The sequence below is a fragment of the Nelumbo lutea genome, chromosome 2, assembly GCF_056320005.1.
Source record: "Nelumbo lutea isolate HS-2025 chromosome 2, American lotus-T2T, whole genome shotgun sequence".
Lineage (NCBI taxonomy): Eukaryota > Viridiplantae > Streptophyta > Magnoliopsida > Proteales > Nelumbonaceae > Nelumbo > Nelumbo lutea.
In genome coordinates, this window is record NC_142685.1 from 114,669,995 (window position 1) to 114,684,385 (window position 14,391).

The 14,391-nt window shown below is 40.8% G+C and overlaps 1 protein-coding gene across 12 annotated transcripts in view; it reads left to right on the forward strand.

The window, feature by feature from the left end:
• Nucleotides 1-14,391, forward strand: part of LOC148872983 (uncharacterized) — a 43,539-nt gene that overhangs the window by 12,498 nt on the left and 16,650 nt on the right. For 3 of the 12 annotated variants that reach the window (XR_016108088.1, XR_016108087.1, XM_088973509.1), the window contains one exon: nt 11,605-11,731. The exons of 6 other annotated variants lie outside the window; for them this stretch is intronic. Coding sequence is in view for 1 of the 6 variants with exons in the window: in XM_088973509.1 (XP_088829635.1) it covers nt 11,605-11,731 (127 nt within the window). In the remaining 5 variants the exon portion in view is untranslated. Of the gene's footprint in view, nt 1-11,604; nt 12,014-14,391 lie in introns of those variants that run through there. 3 more of the 12 variants (XR_016108094.1, XR_016108096.1, XR_016108093.1) reach the window with 1 other exon arrangement.

The following is a 14,391-nucleotide window of genomic DNA, read 5'->3' on the forward strand; positions in this document are numbered from 1 at the left end:
CTGATGTTTGAAATCCAGATTTCTAGATCGATCTTGCACCAACCTTGGACCAGATTTGAAACCCTAATTTTAGAATCGATAATAGTTGATACAGAGTCCACAATATGCAGCTCCTAGAGTGGTAGTTCACACCCAATATTAGACTCAAATCGGTCTCCAACTGAATATGTCGCAGCTGTATGTGTGAAACCAACTCAGCAACACTTTTCCAACCGAATTGAGCTCCAATTGCTTGGGCTTGATGCAACTATGTGAGTCTGATGTTCTCACTAGTGTAGTATCATAATCAAGTTTGGGGTTAAGTGCAACCTTCCAATTTTGCCCATTTGTCTCCAAGGTCCAAGGCATAACTGGAATTTGGTTCAGGTTCAGTGCTTTTCACAAACACCCACTAACTGTGCTTGGGCTTTATGATTAGACTTTCATTTTGTATAACAAATAAAGAAAATCCTGGTATAAACCCAAGATACAAAGAAGCAATGGAGAAGAAGAGGAATACAAAGAGAAAAGGGCTGAAGACAGTTCCAGTTGAGAGACCCAACTGCTGCCCATATATGACTTATATTCATAAAGAGATAAAATTACAAAAGTGCCCTTAATTATGTAACTTAAGAACAGAGATTAAAAAAGAACCACAAAAAAGAAGGGGAAAGACTAAATTAACCCTGAACAAAACATTATAATTTAACATTCCCCCTCAAGTTGGATCATAAAGCTCCAACTTGTTACAAATATACTTCATTCTTGCACCACTTAAGCCTTTGGTGAAGAGGTTGGCTAGTTGATCTTTAGACTTCTCATATGGGGTAATGATTTCTCCACTAACCACCTTCTCTCTTACAAAGTGACAATCCACCTCTATGTGTTTAGTCCTCTCATAATACATCGGATTGGAGGAGATATGAATGGCTGCCTAGTCACAAAACAACTTAATGGGAGTTGTGATTGACATTCCCATTTCTTGTAACTGTTTTAGCCTCACCAACTCGCACGTGGTGTGGGCCATGGTTCTGTACTCGGCCTCAACACTTCTCCTAGCCATCACATTTTGCTTCTTACTCTTCTAAGTAACCAAATTCCCTACCAAGAATGTGTAATAATCAGTTGTTGATTTCCTGTCTGTAACTGATCCTGCCCAATCAGCATTTGAATATATCCCTCCAAGGAAAGTTCTCTCCCTTTCTGATAATCCTTGACCTGGAGCACCCTTCAAGTAGCATAGTACTCTAACAATACCTTCCCAATGGATTGTCCTTGGGTTTTGCATAAATTGACTTGATAGTCCAACACTGAAGGAAATGTTTGGTCTTGTGATGGTTAAATAAATCAGCTCCCCAACTACTCTCCTGTATTGTCCCAGATTAGCTAAGGGCTCCTCCTCATTGTTAGACATCTTCACATTTGGACCTATAGGAGTATCCACTGGTTTTGCCCCTAATGGATAGGTTTCTTTGAACAAGTCAAGCGCATACTTTCTTTGTGAGAGAAATTCCTTACTTCGACCTTGCTACTTCTATGCCCCAAAAACATTTCAAGTGTCTCAAGTCTTTAGTCTGGAACTGCCTTTGTAGGAACTATTTGAGCTCTTTGCCATGCTCGCCACTCCTTGTAATAATAATGTCATCAACATAGATTGCTAACACAATCTTCCCAGAGGCAGTATCTCTACTAAACACTAAAGGCCCGTTCGCTTTTCGGTAAGTTACTTACTCGGGTAAATGCAGTTACCCGGGTAAGTTTTTCCTGGGAAACACTTACCTGGGTAAGTGCATTTACCCATGTTCTTTTATTTCTCATGTAAATAAGGCAATGGCCATTTTAGCCATAAAAATCCATTATTAAAAGGGGTATTTTTGTCCCATTCAAGTGTTGGCAACTTCCCCTTAGGTGGGAAAGTTATTTACCCACCTAGGAGATGGGTATCACTTACCCAGGTAAGTGGTACCCAGGAAAATAAACTTTCCCTGGTCCCCACATAAATCTAAAGAAATAACATGGGATTCTTGGTCAATGGGAACTAAAATCCCGTTGACCAACTTCCCCCCTCTCAAAATCCGAAAAAAGAACGCCTCCTAAGTGATCAACCCTACATTGTGTCATCCCAAACTGCTGTACCACACTACTAAATCTCCCAAACTAGGCCATCGGAGATTGTTTCAACCCATAGATTGCTTTGTTTAATTGACACACCTTTCCTTCTTCCCCCTAAGCAACATACCCTGGAGTTTACTCCATATACACCTCCTCTTCTAGGTTACTGTGGAGAAAAGCATTTTTGATATCCAACTGAAACAACGGCCAACCAAAGTGTGCAGCCAGGGAAATAAACACACGGACGGAACCCATTTTAGCTACGGGTAAAAAAGTAACAGTATAATCAACTCCGTGGGTTTTGTGTATAAACCTTGTATAAACCCACCAACAATTGACTGCCTTCTTCCTAGAAGGAAGATAAGTAAGGTCTCAAGTCTGATTAGATTGAAGAGCATGAAATTCATCATCCAACATTCTCTTCCATTTCGGAGAGAAGAGAGCATCATGAAGGGATCTGAGAACAAACATAAATGATAGAAGAGACAAAATTCTGATAGGATGGAGATAAATGTGCAAAGGAAACATAATGGGAGATAGGATGTTTAGTACAAACACGCATACCTTTGCGAAGCACAATGGGTAGATCTAAGCTAGAATGATTTGCCAACGGGGGAGCCAGTGATGGCTGAGGTGAAGCTAGAATAGGTTGAAACACTATACTAGGAGGGCCGTGAGCGTGTAGTCTATGAATTTGTGGTCACATGGGCTCTTGAACAATAGGATCTGTCACAAGCACCTCTTCCATAGGAAAAGGGAGGGGAGGGGGGGTGGGGGATAAGCTACCAATAGAAGTAGGCTCTGCTAACAGAAAAACGGAACATTCTCAAAGAGGTCACATTAGGGAGAACAAAAGAGTGACGAATAGAAGGACTATAACACTTTCGAGAGTACCCCAAGAACATACATTTATGAGCACGAGAGTTCAATTTATCTAAACCTATATCTAGGCGATGAACAAAACAAATACAACCAAAGACACGCGGAGACAAAGGGAAAAGAGAGTAAGAGACTGAGAAGGGGAGACGATAGAGAAAGGGGAGGAACCACATAACAATAATGAGGTTATACGATTAATGTGGAAACAAGAGGTAGGAACAATATCACTCCAATATTTTTGGGGATCTGACATTCGAATCAAAAGTGCTTGAGCAATATCAAGTAAATGTCTATTCTTTTTCTCAACCACTCCATTTTGTTGTGGAGTAGAAGAGCAAGATGATCGATATATAACACCATGAGATTCAAAGAATCTACGAAACATGCATTGGAAATATCCTTTTGCATTGTCAGAACGAAAATATTTAATGGAGATACCAAATTGATTCTTGATTTCAAGATAAAAGAGAGAAATATCAAACACTTCTGTACACGATTTCATTAAATAAATCCAAGTCATTTTGAAAAATCATCAACGGAGGAAACAAAATACTTAAAACCATTATAAGTCTCAATTGGACAAGGATCCCAAACATCTGAATGAACAAGTTCAAAAGATTTGAGACTATAAATTCCCTTGGAACAAAAGAAACACGATGATATTTACTAAGTTGATAGACTTCATACTGTAACTCATGAATAGGCATGACATTTGGAACAAGACTCTTGAAAGTTGAAAGAGACGGATGACCCAACCGACAATGCCACTACAACTATGTAATGGAGGAATGAAGAGCTTTTTGCGATCCACCACCATCTAGATAGTACAACCCTCCAACTTCATGCTTGCCATTGGTCGTCTTCCCTGTGTTGAGATCTTGAAAAATACAATAAAACGAGAAAAATGAGATGGAGCAATTCAAAGATTTCGTCAAATTACTAACAAACATAAGACTAAAAGGAAATTTAGGAACATAACTCGAAAGGCAAAGTTAAATCAGAATGTAAAGTCACATCACCGATACCAGAAACAACAGAGGTATACCATCGGCAAGTTTAACTGACTAGGCGGTTGGGGGAGGGGATAATGATGTAAACAAGTTTGAAGACCCAGTCATGTGATTTGAGGCCCTGGAATCAATAATCCATGATTTAGAAAAGGAAACAATGCATGTTTTACCTGATTTTGCAGGGGTTGCGGTATTATCAGGGGAAGGGGAAGACATGCAAAGCTTTTCATACTCTTCTTGGGTGATAGGGGCCATTTCCTTCTCCTTCTCAGTGCCTAAAGTTGTAGACTCTTCACCTGTAGTACCACCATCTCCTACAACAGCATGATTGGCCCAAGTAGATGGTGGGCGATAGAAATCATAATAAAAGTTCACAATATATCCTCACTGTCCACAGTAACTGCATTTTCCGACCATGCCCTGATCACCAACACCAACACCACGACCTCTAATGCTTTCATTTCTACCACTACCAGTCTACCACGATCTCCTCACTCCACGGTTCCCCCTCTTCTGATAAGTTTGCATCTTTGCTACTTTCCCAAACCACAGTTTCCAAATGGTCTATCTCCTGTCACAAGGTTTTGAGGACTGAAAAATAAATAGCAACAAACTTATCTCCCTATATAGTAGCAATCACCTAGTTGCTCAACTAGTAGGCTCTAGCAACATTCTCATTCTGTGAATAGGTTTCTGCTACCCATCCCAAATCTCCTTAGTTGTGTTAGCCCATAGAAAGTTCTTACTTAAGTAGGGTAACATGGAATTGCACAACTAAGTCATCACCATGTAGTTCTCCTGTACTCATCGGGAGTGGTTAGTTTCAGGTTTCTTTTCCTCACCGGTGACATACCCCAATTTCCCACGAACACCAATGGCTATCTTTGCAGATTGTGACCATTCTAAGTAGTTTGTACCATCCAACTTAACTGTAGTGATGGTCCCAGCCCTGAAGAGGTCTCCAACACCTCCTCCCCCAAATTCCATTTCACCTGCAAATTTGTTTTCAACTCCATATCCCTCCATAATTCCCATAATAGATTAGGAAATCAATTTGAGATGAAAATAAAGGTATTTATCTCCTTTAGAAACCTCAAACACCTTCCTGGAACCCTAGAAGCCCCCCTCCAAAGATTCCCTTTTTCGTGGGAGCGAGATAAGAGAGAGAAGAGGCTGCCACTCCCTTAGTCCCTCTAAAGACCTCCAAAAAGACTAGGACTTGAACCACCCCCTTCAGAAAACCTCAAGGAACCCTAGAAAACTAGCGTGCCACTTCCTAGGTCAAAATTGAAGAGTCCTACTAAATCAAGACTTTCCCCCTTTCTCTAGTTCTTCTTGATTTTGGTGTTAAACCCTAGACCAGTTACAAGGGATTGCAAATCCACAAAAAAATCCAAAAATTGGGCTTACCTGAAGTCTTTGATCAGCCCTTTACCTCATCACGCAATCAGCCAATCTAGGGCTGCATGATGGAGCAGCTCAAAAAATCTTTAAACTTTCTCTGATACCAAGTAGAAAAGTTTGAATAACTTGTTTTGATATAAAAACTGTAAAAGAAAGAAGAAAAGAAAAGGAAGAAAATGTTTAAGCTGAGAAAGAAAGAGGAGAGAGAGAAGAGAATGGGAGAAGCCAAAAATTAGGTCTGGCCGCCCCTTTCATTAGATTATATACTCCCAATTAAAAGAGGGTACAAAGACAAGTATGCCCTTAGTAATTCGACTACTTGTAAGAATTGAATAAGCACTCTTAAATTAAAAATAAACTAATGGGCCTAAGGCCCAATAACCCCCAAACTATGTTATATAAATAAAAACAAGTAATATCAGCCCAAAACTCAACAACTATTAGGATACCTTTGCACCTGTGGCCAAAATGAACTCTATCAGAGTGATTATGTCTCTTGCTGCATACCATTCATGGCCTCTGTACCAAATGGATGTGAAGAATGCCTTCCTCAATGGAGATCTTCAAGAGGAGGTCTACGTGGATCTTCCCCCAGTAGTTACCCTCCCTAACAGTGAGGGAATGGTTTGCCATCTGAAGAAATCCCTTTATGGGCTCAAACAGTCTCTTAGAGCTTGGTTTGACAGATTTAGAAGGATCGTTCTTAAAATTGGGTTCACTCAATCGCATTCTGATCATACTCTATTTATAAGAAGGGTTAATGGACTAGTGACTCTGTTGATAGTGTATGTTGATGACATTGTTGTCATTAAAGATGATAAACCCTAGTGAAGAAATTTGTGTGCCTTTTGTCAAGTTAGAAGATCAACTTGCTGATTGTCTTACCAAGGGCCTCCATAAGTCGAAACTTGATAAAAACCTAGGCAAGCTAGGCATGATAGATATCTTAGCTTAGTTTGAGGGGGAGTGTTGAGATTATGTATTGAGGGCAAGGGCATTCTTGTCATTCCAATTTATTTGTATTTAGGAGCCCATTTAGGGGCAAATTTGTATTTTTCCAATATTAAGTGGAGTGTTTGTTTTGGGTGTGTGAATGGTAACACCACGGTTTCCACCATAGAGTCTCTTCTTCTTCCTACTCCCACACTTCCAATTCACCCCAACAAAGTCACCTTGAACTCAGCTTTCACTAAATCACCTTGCTCAATAGGCCCCAAAAACAAGCCACAAATGTTCCCACTCCCATCCCTTATCACTCCTCCAATTGCATAGGGGCCCGGATTACCAAAACTACTTCCATCAAAGTTAAGTTTCATCCAACCTTCACTTGGGGAAGATCAAACCTCCAAGACCTTTTGATTCCTAGAAGAAGAAAGGGCAATCGACCCCTAGTTTTGAATAAAGTCTTCCACTGAGAAGTTAGAGAATGGTTTCACAGTCACTCGATGAGCAGTTCTAACTGTAACAGTCTCCAAGATAACTTATTTCTTTTTTCATCCTAAATGATTCTTAAGTTCCTTTCCTCCCAAACAGTCCACATAATAGTTTCTGTAGCACACTTCCACAAAATTTGCTTCTTCTTGTGCTTCTTAGAAAGGATGGTCTAAAGAGACTTTCCAAACTAACAAGAGGGAGCCACCTACAACCAAAGAGAGAGCAGAACCATTCCCAAATACAGCAAACAAAAGGACAAGAAATTAAGAGATGGAAAGCACTCTCACCATTCAACTTACACAAAATGCACCAGTTGGGAGACAAGCACCAATTTAGTCTTTTCTTTTGCAAGAAATCACCCTTGTTGATGCTTTCATGATAAACTTCCCAATAAGATGCACTCACTTTTGGGGGGATAGGGGCACACCAGACTTCTTTTATAGGGAAGGAATGGGATGGGGTAGAGGCCATTAGTGAAGAGAAGAAAAAGGATTTACAAGTAACGACCCAGAGGGACTGAAATCCCATACCCACCTATCTTCCCTAGATTCATCAAATACCAGGTTATCCAAGATATTCAAAAGGCTAGATACTGAAGGAATTTCAGATTCTCTTAGGTTTCTCACAAACCCCAAGTTCCAACCCTCCCCAGAGGAAGAAGAAGACCCAAAGAAATTAGACATAGGGCTTTCTTTAAGGGTTGATAGAGCATGCAAAGAAGGGAACACAACTTTCAAAGGAAGATCCCCAACCCACACATCTTCCCAGGATTTGATCCTAATGCTAGAAGCCAAGTCATACTTGATGTGCTCAAGGAATTGAGTAAGAATATCGTGCACTGCTTTCCACGGTGTTGCTTGGTTGGCTGTTTGCAGAATACCGGCATCCTAACCATTCCCAGAAAGCCCATGAATACTTGAAATCACTTTATGCCACAATCTATAATTCTCCAAGGGTAAGCGCCATAACCACTTACTTAAAAGAGCAAGGTTTTTCTTCCTTATGTTTCCTAAACCCAATCCGCCCTGTTCTTTCCTTTTTACCACCTTCTCCCACCTAACCAAATGACCTTTGCTTCTATCTCCTGTCTCCTACAAGAAATCTCTCATCAAATTTTCTGTTCTCCTCACAATTGCTTGAGGCATCCTAAAGACAGACATGAAATAGACAAGGAGGTTAGCCAAGGTGGATTTGATCAATGTAATTCTCCCCCCCTAAAGAGATGTAATTCCTTTTCCATCTAGCAAGCCTTTTTTCAATTCTCTCCACCACAGGGATCTAAAAGCTGGCAAACCTTAGATTGCCACCAAGAGGTAAACCTAAATATTTTAACCTGGAATCTCCACAAAGGAGCCCAACTCCTCTTTAAAAACATTAACACCCACCACCACCTTTCTATTCCAGTTGATTTTTAAGTTAGACATTCTTTCAAAGAGGCTGGCCACTAGTTTCAAGTTTCCAATCCCATTTGTGTTTTATTCCCATCACAAAAGATCAAAATGTCATCTATAAACTGGGGATGGGAAACCACCACTCCATTCCTTCCCACCACCCAACCTTTAAAGAGATGCAATTGGTTGGGCTTAGAAATCAATCTATTCAAAACCTCTACCACCAAAATGAAAAGGAAAGGGGAGAGGGGTCTCCCTGTTTGAGCCCTCTAATGGCTTCAGAAGAGTTCTCCACCAACCCGTTCACAACCACTGAAAAAGACTAGTTTGTAGACAACTTGTGATCCACTTGCACCACAAATCTCCAAAGCCACCAAATCATAAGCTTTCTCCAAATCCAACTTAATTTCACCCCCTTTTCTTAGCTCTTTTCTGGGCTTTTACACATTCATTTGCAATAAGAATTTGGTCCATAATTTTTCTATCCTTAATAAATGCCCCTTGGTAATGAGAGATGATCGATGAGAGAACTTTCTTAATCCTCAAGTAAACACCTTGAAAATTATTTTATAAATGCTAGTAACCAAGCTAATTGGCCTGAAATCCTTTGGATGATTCGCATTTAGCTTTTTTGGCACCAAGGTATTAGGGGTTGAATTCATTCCTATACTAATTATACCCCTCTTATGGAACTCTTTGAACACTTTAAGAATATCCGACTTAATGATCTCCCAACAATCCTGATAAAAGGCCATCGTAAAACCATTTGGGCCTTGAGCCTTAGATTTGTCCATGGCAAAAATTGCTTCCTTGTTCTCATCTTCCTCAAACCTCTTTTTCTAAAAGTTAGGTCTGGGAGGAATCAATAGATTCCCAATTCAGCCCTTTAATTGACCATCATTCACTCAGGGGCCTTAAATAAATTGATTTAAAGTGATCCAAGTTAGAATGCTCGAGTTAGGGGTATTTTGGTCATTCTGGTGTATCTTATTGAAAGTGAAATGTCTATTGTATCTGAGTTTAAGTTATGTGTCCCATCTTCTATGAGGGACAAATATGTCTTTCTTGTAACTCAAGTTTTTCATGAATAAAAGTTAAGTGGGTCGGCTAGGAGAGGTACTTTTGTACATCCTCTCTTTTAGTCTGGCCGAACACTCCTCCTCTCCTTCTTCTTTTTTCTCTTTTCTTTCTTCTTTCTTCTTCTCTACTTTGACCTAGAAACAACTAGGGTTTATTCACATGGTATCAGAGCATTAAGGTCTGGTGTTCGTTTTCTTGCTGCTGTCTTCTTCCTGGGTTCGCCGCCAGCTTCACAGTAGGTTTCATCATCCTACAATTGATTTGATTAAAGACTCGATAAAGGGCTGAAAAGGAGTTGTCGTTTTGAGGGCTTGGAGGTGAGAATGACTCTGGCCGGAGCTGTGGTGGTCGTTGAAGTGGTATACTAGACCCTCTATTCAGTGTACGAAGAGGGCTGGTTATATACAGGTATGGACACTGCTGTCGTGTGTTCAGAAATGGATTGTGAATGCTGATTTTTTTTTGTGTGCTTCGAAAGTTAGTTGTTGTAGTGCTGGGTGAAACTGACATACATATCAGTCATGTTTTTTTTTGTGTGTTTTCTTGCTCACATGTGTGCTGAAAGAAGAGTGGTAGACTGCTGATGTCCACGACAACAGTGGTGTAGTGTTGATTGTGTTGTGGTGGCTGACATATCTATGTTTTTAAATGCTTAAAAGTGAACCCCTAGACCTTGTGTGCAATCAGTTCTGCAGTTTGCAGAACAAGTGTTTGATGAAATGACTGAGTAATTTCAGTAGTGGTGTGTTGGTGGTAAATGGTCCTGCAGTGTGTAGTCCAAGTGTCTGATGTGTTGACTGGATGATTTCAGCTTTAGAGTGTAGCGTGTAATGTGCAGTTGAAGAAAGTGGGTTGGTGGTATTGTAAGTGAGATAAGTCTTGTGACAAGTGTGAGATTGTGGTGTATATTCAGAGGAGACATAATTGAGATGGCTTCAACTGTAGTTGGGAATGACAACAAAACAGGCATCATGCTCTCCTCAGATTATCTAAGTGTTCAATTGACATCCATCAAGTTGAATGGTGAAAACTATGTACCATGGGCAAAATCTGTGGAGGTGTTCTTGAAGGCCAAGAGGAAAGTAAAACATGTGAGGGAGGAGAAATCTTCATCTGATTCTCTTGGGTTTAGTGATTGGGAACAAGATGATGCACAGATAATGACATGGCTTTGGAACAGCATGGAACCAAAGATTAGTGTGAACTTCATGTTCCTAGATACAACCAAAGAGATCTGAGATCATGTTAAAAAGTTGTACCCTGGACAAGAAAATACAACTAGGGTATATCAGTTATACCAAGAGTACTTCAATTTGAAGCAAGGAAGTCAAAGCTTAGAAGAGTATTATGCAAGTTTGAGAAACATCCGCAATGAGCTAAATGTGTATCACCCTCTCACATCAGATATCCAGATCCAACCACAACAACATGAACAACTTGATTTGATTAGGTTTCTTGTGGGCTTGAAGGCTGAGTATGAGCCTGTCAGAGCACAGATATTGGGGGGGTCAGCTCTCCCCTCACTTGAAGAAGTTTTTGCCTGTCTTAAGAGGACATCCATTGAGCCAGTGGAATATTCTTTCTTCTCTGATAGATCTGGTTTGGTAGTGACTAAAGGGAGTGGTCGTGGAAGTAGAAGTGGTGGTGGCAACAGTGGCCCTCCAAGCAACTGTGGTGGGCACATGTTTAATCGGGCTAGTAGCTGGACTGGAGGCCGTGAGTCAGGGGGAGGCCGTGGAAAAGGAAGGGGTAATGCTTAGAGAAAATGTACACATTGTGGCTTAGAGGGGCACACAGTTAATTTCTGTTATGATTTGCGTGGTCCACCCAACACTTGGGCTAACCATGTTACATCTAAGAGTAGTAGCACAATTACTGAAAGCCAACAAACTGCACCAACCCCCTCCACACCCGCTTATGCTTCCGAGCAAGAAATGGTGAGTGTACCACGGGCAATATATGAGCAGTTCCTTCAAACAACTCAGCAGAACACAACTACACTTGCCCATTCAGGTATGACTTGTTTAGCTTCCAAAGCTTCACCCTGGATCATTGATTTTGGCGCCTCGGACCATATGTCTGGGACTCCTACTGTATTTTCTTCCCTTTCTCGCACCTCCACATCTCAGACAGTTACACTTGCTAATGGTTCTACATCTCCTATTTGTGGTGTTGGTGATGTTGATATCTCCTCATTATCTTTAGCATCTGTTTTATATGTTCCAAAGTTCCCTTTTAACCTTATGTCTATTAGTAGATTAACCAAGTCCCTTAATTGTTTTGTAACCTTCTATCCTTCTTCTTGTGTGTTTCAGGATCTCAAGACGGGGACGAAGATTGGTGGAGGGCATGAATCCGGTGGTTTGCATTACCTTGATGGTGGTGGCCCTCCAGTGGCTTTTTAGTCGTCTCTTACTCCTCTCCAATGGCACTGCAGACTTGGTAATCCCTCTCTCAAGGCTTTGAAGCTGCTAGTTCCTTCCTTGAGTCATCTTTCATCATTAGATTGTGAGTCATGTCAGTTGGGAAAACATCATCGAGTCTCATTTAGTCCAAGAACTGATAGTCGTGTCTCAAGTCCTTTTGTTTTAGTTCATTCTGATGTATGGGGTCCAGTTAAAGTGGTGTCATACAATGGGTTTAAGTATTTTGTAATCTTTGTTGATGACTTTTCAAGAATGACATGGATCTATCCTATGAAAGACCATAGTGAATTGTTCTTTATTTTCCAGAAATTTCATGCTGAAATACGCACTCAGTTTGGTGTTCATATGAAAATACTTCGCTTCGATAATGCCAAAGAATACATCTCCTCATCATTTCAACAATACCTAGAACATCATGGAATAATTCATCAAACTTCTTGTGCCTACACCCCACAACAAAACGGTGTAGTTGAACGGAAAAATAGACATCTTCTTGAAACTGCTCGGTCCTTGATGATCAATATGCATGTCCCAAAGCATTTTTGGAGTGATGCTGTTCTTACATTCTGTTTTTTGATAAATCAGATGCCCATGTCAATCCTTGGAAGTCAATCCCCTTTCTCCGTGTTGTTCCCCACTTTGTCTTCCTTTCCTCTCACCCCAAGAGTCTTTGGCTGTGTTTGTTTTGTTCAGCACTTGGGGCCTGGAGTAGACAAGCTAGATGCTCGGGCTTCAAAGTGTATTTTTCTTGGCTACTCAAGGACTCAGAAAGTGTACAAGTCTTATAACCCTAAGTTTCATAAATCTTTTGTGTGCCCTGATGTCACATTCTTTAAATCAGTTCCCTTTTTCTCCAATGCCAGGGTCTCTTATTCTCCCTCTGTGGTTCCTCTTCCTGTTCCAGTTGTGGACCCCCTTCTCGTAGTTCCCACTCCTACTGCAGATGCACATCATATGTCGGTTAATACAGAAGGCCGCCAATTACTCAAGTGTATACTCGCAGAAGTGCTTCGGCTCCTCCTCCACTTCAGCATCCGTCGACAGATCCTTCTACTACCCCATTTGGACTATATGGAGATATTCTCTCTTATGGCTAAAATTGGTTCAGTTCGGGTGTTGATCTCATTGGCTACTATGTATGATTGGCCTCTCCTACAACTTGACATAAAAAATGCCTTCCTACATGGTGATCTTGTTGAGGAAGTGTATATGGAGCAACCGCCAGGGTTTGTTGCTTAGGGGGAGGCTAGTAAGGTGTGCGGGCTCAAAAAGGCAATCTATGGACTGAAACAATCTCCTCATGCATGGTTCGGCAGGTTCAGTGAAGTGGTGAAGGCCTTTGGGATGAAACAGTGTCAGGTTGATCATTCCGTATTTAGTTATAACTCGGAAGATGGAAACATCTTGCTAGTCGTGCATGTGGATGATATTGTCATAACTGGAAGTGACAACAATGGAATTGACAGGTTGAAAAAATTCTTACAGGACCACTTCAATACGAAAGATCTAGGGAAGCTAAAGTATTTCTTAGGAATAGAAGTTGCGAGGTCAAAACAGGGGATCAACCTATGTCAGAGGAAATATGTTCTTGATCTACTTGAAGAAACAGGGTTGTTAGGTGCTAAACCAGCAGAGACTCCTATGGAACTCAATGCCAAGTTAAGTGTGGATGCAAGTGAAGAGTTTGATGATCCTGGAAGATACAGAAGGTTGGTGGGAAAGTTGAACTACCTGACCATTACCCGACCAGATATATCATTTGCTGTGAGTGTGGTGAGTCGGTTTATGCAACATCCCCGGGTTCCTCACTGGGAAGCTATTCTGAGAATTGTTAGGTACCTAAAGGGTGCTCCAGGTCAACCACAGGGTATTGTACCTTCTTGGGTGGCAATCTTGTAACTTGGAAGAGCAAGAAGCAAACAGTGGTGGCAAGAAGTAGTGCGGAAGCAGAGTACAGGGCTATGGCCCATACCACATGTGAACTAGTATGGTTGAAGAACCTACTACAGGAGATGGGTTTCTCAATTGACAAACCCATGAAACTATACTGTGATAACCAAGCTGCTGTTCACATCTCATCCAATCCTGTCTTCCATGAAAGAACTAAACATATTGAGGTGGATTGTCACTTTGTGAGAGAGAAAGTGATAAGTGGGGTAATAACTACATCTCATGTGAGCTCAGGAAATCAGTGGGCAGATATCTTCACAAAAGGATTGTCTCGGGGAAGAATAGATTACATTTGTAACAAGCTTGGACTATATGATATATGCTCTCTAGCTTGAGGGGGAGTGTTAGAATGCTCGAGTCAGGGGTATTTTGGTCATTTTGGTGTATCTTATTGAAAGTGAAATGTCTATTGTATCTGAGTTTAAGTTATGTGTCCCATCTTCTATGAGGGACAAAATTGTCTTTCTTGTAACTCAAGTTTTTCATGAATAAAAGTTAAGTGGGTCGGCTAGGAGAGGTACTTTTGTACATCCTCTCTTCTAGTATGGCCGAACACTCTTCTCCTCTCCTTCTTCTTCTTTATCCTTTCTTTCTTCTTTCTTCTTCTCTACTTTGACCTAGAAACAACTAGGATTTATTCACAATCCACAAAGGCCTTAGCTATCTCTGCTTGATCTTTGATTTACTTGCCATCAATTTCTAAACAAGAGATAAGATTTTTTCTTC